At 40.8% G+C, this 13,078-nt stretch overlaps 1 protein-coding gene across 1 annotated transcript in view; it reads left to right on the forward strand.

The window, feature by feature from the left end:
- Nucleotides 1-1,755: 1,755 nt before the first annotated feature.
- Nucleotides 1,756-13,078, forward strand: part of STAB2 (stabilin 2) — an 88,403-nt gene continuing 77,080 nt past the window's right edge. Inside the window, exons 1-5 of the mRNA XM_050915294.1 lie at nucleotides 1,756-1,839; nucleotides 6,262-6,395; nucleotides 7,221-7,336; nucleotides 11,349-11,434; nucleotides 12,274-12,343. Coding sequence (XP_050771251.1) covers nucleotides 1,756-1,839; nucleotides 6,262-6,395; nucleotides 7,221-7,336; nucleotides 11,349-11,434; nucleotides 12,274-12,343 — 490 coding nt within the window. The remainder of the gene's footprint in view (nucleotides 1,840-6,261; nucleotides 6,396-7,220; nucleotides 7,337-11,348; nucleotides 11,435-12,273; nucleotides 12,344-13,078) is intronic.

The following is a 13,078-nucleotide window of genomic DNA, read 5'->3' on the forward strand; positions in this document are numbered from 1 at the left end:
TGCTTGATTTACAGCTCCTTTCATCACTGCGCTGTCTGAAGTGGCAACAGGCAAGAAACCCAGCTGACCTCAAGCTGCTGCAGAAGCTGTCAGCTCCTGCCACCACACACGCAGGGACCAGGCAAACGTGTTTTGCCCAGGTAACACAGACCCTGCCCAGACAACCACCCTGCCCACACTCCAACAAGGCACAGCTGCAGAAGGAGGAGGAGAAGTTTTACTCCCAAACATCTCACGGAGAACGGGATGCAGCCATGGGCTATCATCACACAGGAGAGGAGATCCACCAGGATTCTGCTCTTTTGGAGAAAAACCTGAGCCATTCCTTCCGCCAGGCCAGATTGTACATTGTATGCAAAACCAAAGTAACATGAAAGGCCTTGACCTCAGAAAAGAGAAACGGCACTTCTCAGGGCCATACATACTGTCAGCATGTACATTGCAACCCCTGGCTGCTATCTTGTCTGCATAAACAAGAAATTATTTACTTTCATCATCGTATAGCAGAAAGGAACAGGATCTGATGAGCGCACAGGAAACATCTTGCCCTGCCATCTCCTACCAGCAATTTTGCAGTATTCAGTCAGAGCATATAACAAAAGTAGATGAATTTGTGTATTATATGTGATTCACCACTGAGTTCTTTAGGAAAACAATACGGAGTTCAAGATAATAGGTTACAGCTGCATCAAACATTACATTTGTGGTCTAAAGGTGAATGCAGCATCTAGCCATGACGACAAATAGGAATTTGGGAGAAAGCACTGTTTACAGCCACTGTGGACTCTTCAAAAACTTAACCTAGCTTCAAAGCACAACTTTGTACTAAGGCACCCTCATGGAGTGCCTTCAAATGACTGAAAATCAATAATGTCAGGGGCCCAAAGCAAAGCTGGCAATCTGGAGGCAGCCAAATTATTAGGTATTTAAGACATGAGAGAGGCTGCCCTTACAAGACTGACCAGAGCAGCAGCAAAGAGCAGCACTAGAAAAGAGCTGAACAACTCTGAGAAGAAAGAGAAACAGTCTTGCTTTTGGCAACTCAAAATGTCTGTCTACTCATCCCTCCTAACTATATGCAAGCAACATAGCGGAGTTAATTGTCCTCTGCTTAGCTCCAGGAAATCAGTTAAAATGATTTAACAAAAACAGCAAAAAGGGGGGAGGGAATCCCCTTTTTTATCCAGCTAACCAAAGCTGGAAGATGTTCTTTTGGCCTCCTGAGATAAAGTCGGTAGTATTTCTCCCAGAACCTCATTCAGGGGACCCACCCTTACGTTACTAGGGCTGATAAGCCAACTTCCAGAGATCCTTTGCTCTGCCTTAGATCAGTTGAACAAATGTAACGATAACAAGCACAGCAGTTACTCCAGTCCCCTATCCATGCCCACCTAAAAGAAGAAAACATCTTCTGTCATAGCAGTTCAGTGTCCTTGGTTTTGTACTGTCAACAGCTTCAGAGAGAGGGACAAATGAACAGAGCCCCGTCAGGATATCCTGTCATTCAGTTAGGAAGGGTTTATTCAGCTTCGTAGTGAAAACTTTCAGCAAATACCCTGCGTTTTGGAATTTTCCTGCCTGCAGGCAAGCTTCGCATGCCGTATCCTTCACTCATTTTCCTTCAGGAAGACAAGAGTCCTGTTAAACTATTTGCCTAAGAATGCAGAAGAAATAACACCTCTAACAAACAACCACTTTACGTCAGAATTTTAGTTCTCATGTCTGGAGGGCTCTGAAGAAAAAAAATTCTTCACAATGAAAAAAAATCCAGTTGTTTTATTCCTTTTGCCTTTTTTGGCTGCAGTGAAACTGTGTTTGACATCACAAGTCCCAGATGAGGTAAGAAGCAGCTTTTTATTTAAGTAATGAATTATTATATGTATGTATTACACTATGGGGTGGGGATTGTTTCAAAGTTATAGAGAGAATAGTTATCAGATAGTTATCAGATTACAGAAGAAAAACCCACTTGAACAGTCACTGATGCATACAACACTGAATTATAAACTAAGAGCTCTGTAATTCAGTCCTCTGAAATAACAGAAATGCATCTGTTTATTCACATGAGAATTTGGCTCAAAGGATATGTCATGAGTACACTGAAAAAATCTCTAAAAAAAGGCAAACATGGCAAAAGACTGTAGCTGACACGTTCATCAAAAGCAACAAAAGAAAACCATTAGAATTTCTGCAAAGTCAGAAGATGAAAGCAGAAATTTCTCCATAGTGAAAATTACCCACTTTACTAACCACAAAGAGGAAAAGCTATTTCAGATAGGTGGGGAAAAAATTTTAAGGAATTGAGCTGTTGGAAGTAATTGTACGAAGTTATAAATTTAAGTAAAAGATTTGTAGACTTTTGGGGAAGTGGTGCATTTGGCATGTACAAATCCTATGGATCTGTGGAATTTCACAAAATCTGTTTTCACCACACTTGTACAGAGGCAGAAAGTGTTGCAAAGTTTACAAATCTGAACCAGGAGTTCAACAGCGAGACATTCACTCATCTAAACTGTCTCACAACATGAGGCTTTAAATTACTGCGTTCTGGAGAAAAAACACTTGTAGAATAGGAAACAAAAGGACAGGGAGAAATTTGGGGGGGGGGGGGGGGAGGGAAGCCACTCACTTGCTGTTTGGTTGGTTGGGTTTTTTAAATGGAAAAATACTTTGTACTTTGAAAAGTACAAACACGTACTGGGAAATGTGTTAAACTTATTCTATCTCTAAAAGAAGAGCCACTAAAAATCACCTTTCTTCCATTTTCCCTAACAGCAAAAAGGGAAAATGAGGAAATGGGAGAAAGTGGAAAAAAACCCACCATTCCAAAACAGTGTTTTATAGCTGGCAGTAGGGAAAGGGTATAAATTATTTTCATTTAGATTTTATCTTTTCAAAATCTCTTTGAATTTCCTTGTTCCAAAAATGAAATTTTGTGGGGTGCCTTTTCGATGACAACTTCTGCAATGAGATAATTTCAGCCACTCCTACCAACAGCTTTTGCACTTCTGAACCTGAATATCCTACGAGCCCAGCAGTTTATCCAGCCTCAGACTCTTAACGGCTTACACCGAGCACCTGCGAGGAGCAGGGCTTCAGTAGCATACTTGGTTAAAAACTCAGAAAAATCAGCCAACACTCTGAGTGTATGATTCTTCAACATTAACAGTACTAATTTGACTCAGTGGAAATGCTCATAGGAGTTAAGGTGCCCAGACTGCGTGTTTGTGCTCTGTTGGATCTTGCTCTGGTGCACAACTCATCTCTCATTAAGGATGGGCCGTTAAGGTGGCTGCACTGGTGCTGAGCACCAGGGTTTTGAAAGGCTTGAAGCGTTCAAGCCCCCTCGTGTTGGTGCTTCGTGAGGTGGTTTTGGATGGGATGCACAGTGCAGAGGTGCTCTGGTTTGAGTTTGTGGGAGCCACCTTAGACCTGAAGCCCAAAGAGCCAGGTCAGTCCAGTGCCACACCAGCGCCAGGCTCTGCCTGGAGGGCAGGAAGGCTGCTCAGTCCTCCCAGCGTGGCACTGCTCGCCGCTGCTTTTGGCAAGTGTCTGACTAAGCTGTATCCACGTTATACCCACATCTGGAAAAAGGTCTCATTTTTATTTCAAAGGAGACTGAAATGCATCTACACAACAGTAAAAGGTTACACTACCCAAATACTTGAATGTTACCCAAATCAGATTTCAACAGCACATTTATAAAGACTAAAATTTGACAACTAAATAGGTGTTGAAATGTACTTATAACTGGGTAATGACTATCAAGTGGAGTCCCTCAGAGCTCATGAAACTTCATCTCCTTATCAGTGTCTGTGATACATCCTCACAATCTTCACTACTGAAATGAGCTGCTATCACAAACATTGAAGGAAGGATAACTAAGAAGGGGAGAAACTGCCGAGGTGAGGGCTTCATCCAGGACTACCAGGCTGTGGCACATGTAGAAATCCTGCCCAAGGTGCCAGTGTACCCGCCTGGGCCAACCATGAGCTTCTGTAAAGAGGCTGCAGCATCCCACATGTGCCCAGCAGGTCCAGTACTACCTGGGCAGCACAGGGTTGCATTTGCACATATGTTGTTTGGGAATCCCTGGACAGAAATACAGGAGGATATCCATCAGGCAACACATAACAGCACTGCTGTGGGCTCCATCCTTGGAAGTGGTGGCCTGGCATACACCCTGCATAGCAAATGACCTGAAGCTCCTGCTGTGATGCTGCTGCACAAATGGTTAATGGTCAATTTGCCAAGGCAGGGGACAGAGAAGACCGTGCAGGGGGAGTGTGCAGGGCCCATTCACGCACACAGGAATTGCCCAGACAGGCTGGGTCTGACGCTCCCCATGCAGATGGGCTACTGGCAAACTGGGCAGGCTCTGGAGGAGGGCTGGGGGATGACTCAAGAACTGGGAAACAGGAGTCATAGCAGGGAATTCAAGAAATGCTATTTATTTAAGTGCACAAAGAAAATGTACTTTGATCTCAGACTGTAAGTATTCATAGGAAGGGAGTAGTAAACTCTGTAACACAACAGATTCCTACCTGTTGTACAAGCTATAGGAGAGCAATGGCTGGAGACTGAAGCAAAACCATCACAGACAAATTACGACAGAAGCAACATACCATGGTTTGTTTCTCCACAACTGATCATTTCCAAATCAAATTAATGCTTTCTAAAAGATCTTCTTGTTCAAACTAAATTTCATGCAAGAAGCTCCATTATCCTGTATTATGCTCCTCTGGTATAATTGTCCTTCTGGCTTTATAATCTGGGAAACTACTTAAAACGTCCACAGACAACTATTAAAATATTTTCAAAAGGATGATCCTGCTAGAACTGGCCCCTACATACACACACATGTGCATGCACGCACACAGTGGGCAGGTACAGTTTTTCAAGATAAACATCAAGCATTTCCTCACGTTGGCCTGGTAATGATTCAGACATTGCCTTAATTGACTACTCAACCGCTTAATTGAAATCCCATTCAGAGAGTTAATTTCAATTCTATTGTGTCAGATAGGAAGTCTCTCATGGTCAATATTGCTTGAGTGAGTTAAGACTGCCTAAATGGGTCCATACTTAGAGAACAGTGGATAAATGGTTATCTTGGAATAGAAAATGGAGCACTTCACAGTACTTCCTCTCCAAGAATGATGATTTCATTTATTACTTTTTGTTGGTTTTTAAAGATCATATTTTGCATTAGATCATTTCTCACCATTTGTGAATTATGAACTTACTTCTACAAACGCTCACCAGGAAGAAAGAAGATGAAGCCAACATTAGATGGAGTTCAGAAAAGAGTTTTTGCTTTAAAATAGGTCAACTGTTTTAGTAGTAGGAAACAGACACTATTTTTGGTATATAGACATTTTCAAATCTATGAGTTCTACAACCACAAAATGCAATGCCACCGCTGTGGCCTCTTCTCATTTTTGCCACCTTGTCAAGTCATTTGTCAAATTTGCATTCTGGAAACTGGGACCTCCACAGCAAGGGGCACGAGCCCTTGGCCTTTGAGCTAGAGGACTACGGCCAGGTTTCCCGAGCTGGACCAGTTCCTTCTGTGGCCTTCTCTATGTAAAAAAAGAGGGGGCTACTCTTCTCAGTGTGCTCTGGTGGGGTCAGGCCCATAACTTCCACCAGATTTGAATGCAAAGCTAAATGTCATTCTTTTACGCCAATTTGAAAATACCAGCCATAGTCCTTTAGTTCAATACAGTGGTGCTGATAATACGAAACCCACTTTTGAGAGGAACAAAGGCTTGTGCTGTGGCTCTGTGCACACAGAGCCACAAGTAACTTCCTCCACACCTTATGTTTAGTTTTGCCATTGAATGGAGAAGGCGCTTGCCAGCACTTGTCTTTCTCCATCCTGCTTTGGGTTTGCGAGGCAACTTCAGAACTAATGCTGTGTAGGCTGATGCTGTCTCAGTAACCTGGCTTTTAAGTCTGCCGAACTTAGCATTTGTTGATAAAGCATTCTTAGGAGAAATATGACACTTAGAAGGGTTTATCCTGCAGTGGTTGGACATACTTTGTGCAGACAAGACTACTGCAAAGCCCTAATCTGTGGTCTATTACCTAGCTTAGCTCCAGAGCAGGGAGCTCCTGCTGAACAGGATAGAGCTTGTGGCTGTGAGTGAGAACAAAGCTGAGTTAACTTTGTCATTTTTCAGCAATGCCACTGGAGGCAGAGTTAAACCAACTCAGAGAACTTTCTCCTTCTTTTTAATTAATCTTCTCCTATTATAGATGAAGAAGCAATGTGATCAAAAGCTGCTCATTCGAATGAAAACTGAATGTGTACCTTGCTCTTTAAACCTCGAAACCCAGTGCCCTGCTGGTTACACCAAAATTACCAATGGGACTGGGATACCAGACTGCAGGTATGTCTTCTATCAGAGCTCTTCTCCGTGAATATTGTTCTCCATGAATTAGAAAATGTTAATTCATATTACAAATGCTCTACTCCGTGCAATTTTCTTAAGGAACATTTACTATTGGCTTCACCAACTCCAGAACTCAAGCTTCACTCAGAGTACTTCAAGCCTAAAGTTAATCAGCAAATGGTGTAAGAGGCAAATAAACATTGCTATCGAAGGCCTATCAGATTTTCTTTTGAGTGATATCATAAAATCACTTCTTTGTTTATTCTGCATACTTGATATGAATGATAGAGAAACATCATATGATAAATATATATTATCATATAAACGATATTTATATATCATTCATACCATATATTATCATATAAATAACAGATTTTTCAAACTTCCAGATTGGGGAGGTGAAGGGCAGGAAGAAATATCTCAAAACAAATTTGAAGTCTTGCCTTTCAGATTGAAAAAAAAGAAAAGTAGTATTTTAGGGAAAATGTAACTATTTTGAGCTTACTTAGCATTTAAAGAACCTTGATATTAAATAATTTTTAAAAATACTATTTCAAATCAAAACTTAGAGAAAACTGCTGTGTTTAGGTTGCAGAAATGAAAAAAAGATAAATATACTATGCAAAAGAAACAGCTCCAAGGATCTTTTTAGACCTTGATGTGCAATGTATGTTTCAATGAAGGAAAAAAGGCAGATCAATACAACTAAGCTTAAAGTGCTCTTGTCTGACACTGAAAGGAGAAAAAGAGGTTAAGAATTTCATTTTTCCCCCACAGGAGGCTTTTAAGTACTTTAAAGCAGCTCCAACTTCTTTTCCTCAGGTATTATCTAGAAATTAAAACACACACACTTTCTTTTCCGGGATGTCGGCATCATTGTATGAAGGAATTTGAACAACCTGAGTGCTGCCAGGGACACTGGGGCCCAGACTGCATGGGTAAGCTCCCTTTTTTTTTTTATTTTGGTAGGATTTGAGTACAAGTAAAGCAGTGATTTTTCTTCTTTTCAGAAACTATTGCCATGAGACGTTTGCTCCTCAGAGCTTATTATAGGAGTAGAAATAAACAGCAGTTTTCAGCCAAAACTTAGAGGATTTGGAGAAAAACACATATTCAGAGCTTCATTTAAAAAGAAAAATTCATAGAAAAATTGAAAAAACTCAGGCAACTCCCTTGGTTTCAGGATTTTCAAAACAAAGCATTTCAGTCAATGTCTGCAAAATGACTTTTCATTCGGGAGGATCCCCACAACGGATTTTAAAAATTAAAATTTTCAAACCGCAAGTTGAAATGTTTCGTTTTAGGTCAAAAATACCCTCATCTGAGTCTGAAATATTTCCAAATCTCTTTAATTCTTTACTTTTTGATGCAAGGAGGGTCTTTTCTTGAAACAGTTTTTCCCTCCAAGTTTTTTTGAACCTCCAGCAACTGCTAAAGGCCATTACTGAAGCAGGGGTAATCAGGAGTGCCTCTCCTCCCACTGCCCCTTCCTCAGGAAAAGCCTTTCAGCATCTCCACAAGTGCATCAAACCTCAGGCTACTGGGGTGGGCATCAGGACCCACAGAGGAAGTTTCCCTGCCCAGACAGAGCATTTCCTCCTTTAGTTGATGGGGTCAAGGTCTGGTTCAATGTCTGTGAAGTCCTTTTGTCCACAAAATAGATTAAAAAATATAATTTTAGCCCAAGCTATGATTTAAACACCTGTCACTTATCTATTAAAGCAAAACAGTCAAACCCCAACTTATGGCTACTTCTATAGAAAAGACAGGCAAATAGCTGAGTACGTAGTGTGTGGTCATGCCTTCTTCTGAAGCTAACCACTTGTGTGGTGATTTACCATCTTTCCACCAAATGCAGCCTAAGTGCCCGGTAGGAGGAAGGCAATGCTATATGTGATCATCATCCCATACTGCAGGGTGCTCTGGGAGGCCACGTGAGGGGCATCAGTATTTCTAGAGAGGGGCAAAGCTTGCTGCCCCTGAGCCGGAGCCCTGCCTGCACCACTGCGGGCAGAAGGCTGCAGAGGCAAGGAAGCCCTCTCTTCCTTTGGACAAACTTCCTGACCCCAAAAAGCAAAGAATCAAGGTCTCAGCATTGTTTCTGCTGTCATTTGGTTGCATTATCGCAATCTCTCTAAGAGCATACGGCGCGCCTTGAAACGTTTGGAAGAAAGCCAGTCCTTCCTGAGGCCAGAGAAAAAATCCTGACTAGGGGTTTACTTCACATTTAGCATCTGATGGCAATGACAAAATTAGGTCTTAAATAGCACTGTGACTTCCTTAAATGATAGCACATGCTGAAACACACAGTGTGAATGAAAGATGTTTTGTCCCCTTCCCTCCCCACGAAGCGCCCCGAGCCAACAAGCCGCACGCCCATCCCTCCGTAAAAAGATGTCAAGGAAAAAGGGAAAAGTACGGGGTAAAAAGGTCCAGGTGAAAGAGCACAGCCCTTTAACGCTGCCAGTATCATCCAGCCACAGATGCCAAAGTTGGTGGAGCTCAGATGCCCCACATGTGTAACTGATGGGCTTCAGTGGGAGCTACTCGCTACCCCAGCTTTCGGCAAATATTTGCATGGCTCCAAAGAAAAGCCGGCGTACAAAACTGAAAGGTGCGCGGTATGGGCAACTGAGTAGAAAGCACTGTAAGTATAAAGAAAAAAAAGTGAAAAGGAAAAAAAAAGGCCAAGAGGAAAGATAATAAACCTAATTCTATCAAATTATATGTCCAAAATACATCTTCTTTACAAGTTCTACCCACTGCTTCAGCCTGCAGGGAGTCAGGTGAAGAGAAGTAATACAAGAGGTTGCATTTGAAAACACTTAGGAAGTGCTGAATTAAACTCTATGAGGCAAAAAAGCTGATAGATTTTAGCTCTTTTCGCCTAGATATAAAGATTCAGCCTTCATACTCTGCAGCTGTAAGAGCTAAGCAGAAGCATCTCTTTCTTATTACTTTTTGAAAAACATCCTCAACAAAAGCAAAGGTCTCACTTCTCCCCAGCGCCGGAGTGGAGGCAGGTGACTGTGCGAGCATCGCTCCAGTGTCCCGGCGCGGCCTCCTGCTGCCCCGCCGGCCGGGGGAAGCGCTTTATCTGCCTGACCAAACTCGTACAACAATATGGTAATTTGCTAAACTTCTGATAAAGCTGTCCCTTGGTGGTGGTATCAAAACAAGAGACAAGAGGTAGTGAAGACAAGGGGAAGTGTAATGAATGCCAACTGCAAAAAAACTATTTTGTCAGCAATTTTAAAGTATCGTTTCCTAGAAATTATACCATAAACTGAGTTTGCTCTATCTTTACACATTCAATAAAAGCATCAGTACAGGTCAAATTTTTTCCAGTCTGAGCAAATATTAAACAGTTTGCATCTGTGTCAGTCCTAAAGATTTAGCTATCACATGGTAGCCAGAAAACAAGATTCAATAAAAGCCACTTTAAAGATTAAAGTATACGTATTTTTTACTTTACCTCATTTCTGGCTATTTCATCTCAGTTCTTAATAAATCTTTTTATTTCAGCATGTATGAGATAAACTGCACTAAAATTTTCATTTTTAAATTTATTGGTTTTTCACGAGAAGCTTACTCAGATCCAACAGACCTCACAGACACATCATTAAGGAATAAATAAAGAAGTATTAACATATTGGTATAAAGACAAAGCCTTCACTAAAATTAGGTGTATACATATACACATTCGCTTATTTGCTCGTCACTCTGTCCAAATCAAATTCATTTTCATGAAAACTTCCGCATCACTTAAACACTCTAAATCAGCATTAAGTTACTCTAAATCAGGATTAAGTTACTCAGTGGGAGCATAAATCCAGTGCTGCCCACCTCCACCCACACAGAACAAACTGAGACTCTTTATAAGCAATAAATCTACCAGTAAGGTACAGGAGAGAACCTGTGAGGGCAGTAGGAGTTTCATACATTTAGATACCACCTGCATCAGGATTATGGTACCTAATGGGAACTCCAATTATGGGAAGGAATGGCTTATGGAAGGGAGTAAATAAATCATTTCCACAGAGAGGCTCCACAACTATAAAAAATGAGGATATCCTTACAGGGGGAAAAACCTGACAGAACAATCTGACTAAATATTACTGTAATATGCATTTCCTATAGGCAACCTTTCAGTAAAAATTTGAATATTGAAAAATTTCAGCCAACAATTAAACTATTTTGATTTGGAAATACAGTCATTGTTTCTTATCCTCTCCTGCTGGCTGGGGTTTTTGGTCAGACTCTGTCTCACCTGGTATACCACTGCCTGTAATCATGGTTTTAGTGCCAGAGGATCTGAAGAGCATAGCACATCTTCAGCACACAAGTTTTACTCGTGAGCACAGCCCATAGGACAGAAGTAGGTTATTATATACCCGAATTTTAATTTCCAAGATCATTTGAATCAAATATCACAGTCTTATGGCAGGTAGCGGGGAAAAGTAAAAACTTTCCACATAAAGCAAATGCTATTTGTGGGGAAAAGAAAAAGTCTTATTTAAACTCTAACTTAGCATCAAATATAATTCCGACAGCAAATTTTCAATCAGTCAGAGTTGTATTAACATACAGAAGAAGTGGTCAAGCAAACTCCACTTGTATCAAAAAAGCTAACAGTTTAGAGCGTCTGCAGACAGAGGTGCATCAGCAGGGACAAAATCAATGTGGTACTTTAGAATAAGAAAACTATTTTTTGTGCAATCCTTTGATTACAGTCACTAGCTTAAGTTCCCCAGACTAGAGAGGGTGATGGTCTCTGCTGAAGCTGAGATTCTAGTGAAGAGATTTGGGCAGCTGCAAAACAGCAGCCATCACTCGAGGTCCCTGTCTGGCCCAAAACCCTGCAGCCTCCAAGGTTGTCACCCCTAATGTGTGAGGGGAGCACAAGGGTCAGAGAGAGCTGACTGATGGCTTAAACATTGTCATTCCTAGCATGTCCGGGAGGAGCTGCGTCACCATGCAGCAGGAGAGGACGCTGCTCCCAGGGTATAAATGGGGATGGAACGTGCACTTGTCAGGTACGTCCTTTCTTTTAAGCAAAAAAATATAGCAGCATGTAAGCTCTGCTAAGAAATAATGCATATTACATTACACTGTATAAATACATTAAAGGAAAGTATTTCGGAAACAGCAGAGATGATCTGCTTGGAGTTCATTTTTCGCTTGGATTGCACTAATCTTCACTATTATTTCTACAGACTTGAGCAGGTTCAGGTGAAATTATTAAAAAGTTCTTCCATCTTGCCTTCCTGAAGCAGGAGTTTTGAGTTCCTCTGTTTTTTAGAGTGTGCTATTACTTATGACTTTTTGCCCTAATTAGAAAGTACTTATACTTGGGACTATACTCACAATACAATGTTCCTTTAGCTGAGAGTGCAATGTGCAGTGCTTAATGACTTCAGCCAAAAATATTTAAAAAAAAAAACAATTCAAATCTTTTCTACCTCCCCCTCTACTGGTTAATCTTTCCATTACATCAAAAGCACATCTTCTGGGGACATGTAAAAAAGAGACAGAGTGAGAAATAATCAGAAAATACAACCTAACAATTGTAAGAATGATTTGGGCATTAGGCTTGATTACTGTTCTTTATTGTTAACTTGATATTCAGAACATCTGATTTGAAGTGTAAGATCTAAAAATTATTTTTAAAAAAGGCAGAGAGAGGAGGAAAAAAAATCATTCAAAAGACAATGTTTTCTAGATTGCAGTAGTCATTTCTGATTTGCTGATTGAACCTTTCGTGTTATTTTCTCTTGGCAGCTAAAGATGCTATTTTCAGGCTGCTAAGCATATACCTATCTGTATAGAGATAGATGAGAAAGTTAAGTTTTGATTTCCATTCTGTAATTCACAGAAAGGGTTTGGTGGGACAGCCTGTGAAAAATGTGCCGAAGATAATTTATTTGGTCCTTACTGCACATCAGGTAAGTTTGAGCTTTCTTTACTGAAGTGGGGAAAAGAAGGTGAGTGAAAACTGTATTCAGACACTAAGAAATCACAGCGAAATGGGTAGAGGGTCTAAGGGTTTCCCATCAAGAGCTTCTGTCTGCTTCAGGGAACACAACAGGGAAAGAAAATAGGCAGCTACTTAATTCCTTATTCACAGTGGGGGCTGGATTCAACTCAGGACTGTACAGACAACACTCTCAGTGTAGCGCTACAAAAATACCTTAATCTTGTCTTTAATATCTTTGTTATAGCCAACAGTCAAATAAATTAGGGGTTAGAATAATCTGTGTGTTCCTGCAGGTATGCCTCCCTGTTAGCCAGTTATCATGTTATCCACTTTTCACCCTAAATTATGGATTTGCATTTATTTCATCTAAATACAGGAGATTGTTATGGTACTTAAAATATTGGGTGGGAACATATCAAATGCATAACTTATAGTGGCTTACAGTGTTTTGGTATGGTTTTTAAATACATCTACAAACTGGACCATCTGTATTAAGGATTGAAATACTCATGTGGTATTTAAATCAGTATATCTGACTCAAAAAAGGCCATTTTGACTCAGACCAAAAGTCCTTCGAACCTGGTATCCCATATTGGAGGCCAATAGTTGATATCTAGGGAAAGAGTAGAAGCCGCCAGAGATTGCATTCAAATTGTAGTGTTTAAAGGCTCCTCCTGGATCCATCCTCCATAAATTATCTACC

The sequence above is a fragment of the Gymnogyps californianus genome, chromosome 1 (genome assembly GCF_018139145.2).
Source record: "Gymnogyps californianus isolate 813 chromosome 1, ASM1813914v2, whole genome shotgun sequence".
NCBI classification, from domain to species: domain Eukaryota; kingdom Metazoa; phylum Chordata; class Aves; order Accipitriformes; family Cathartidae; genus Gymnogyps; species Gymnogyps californianus.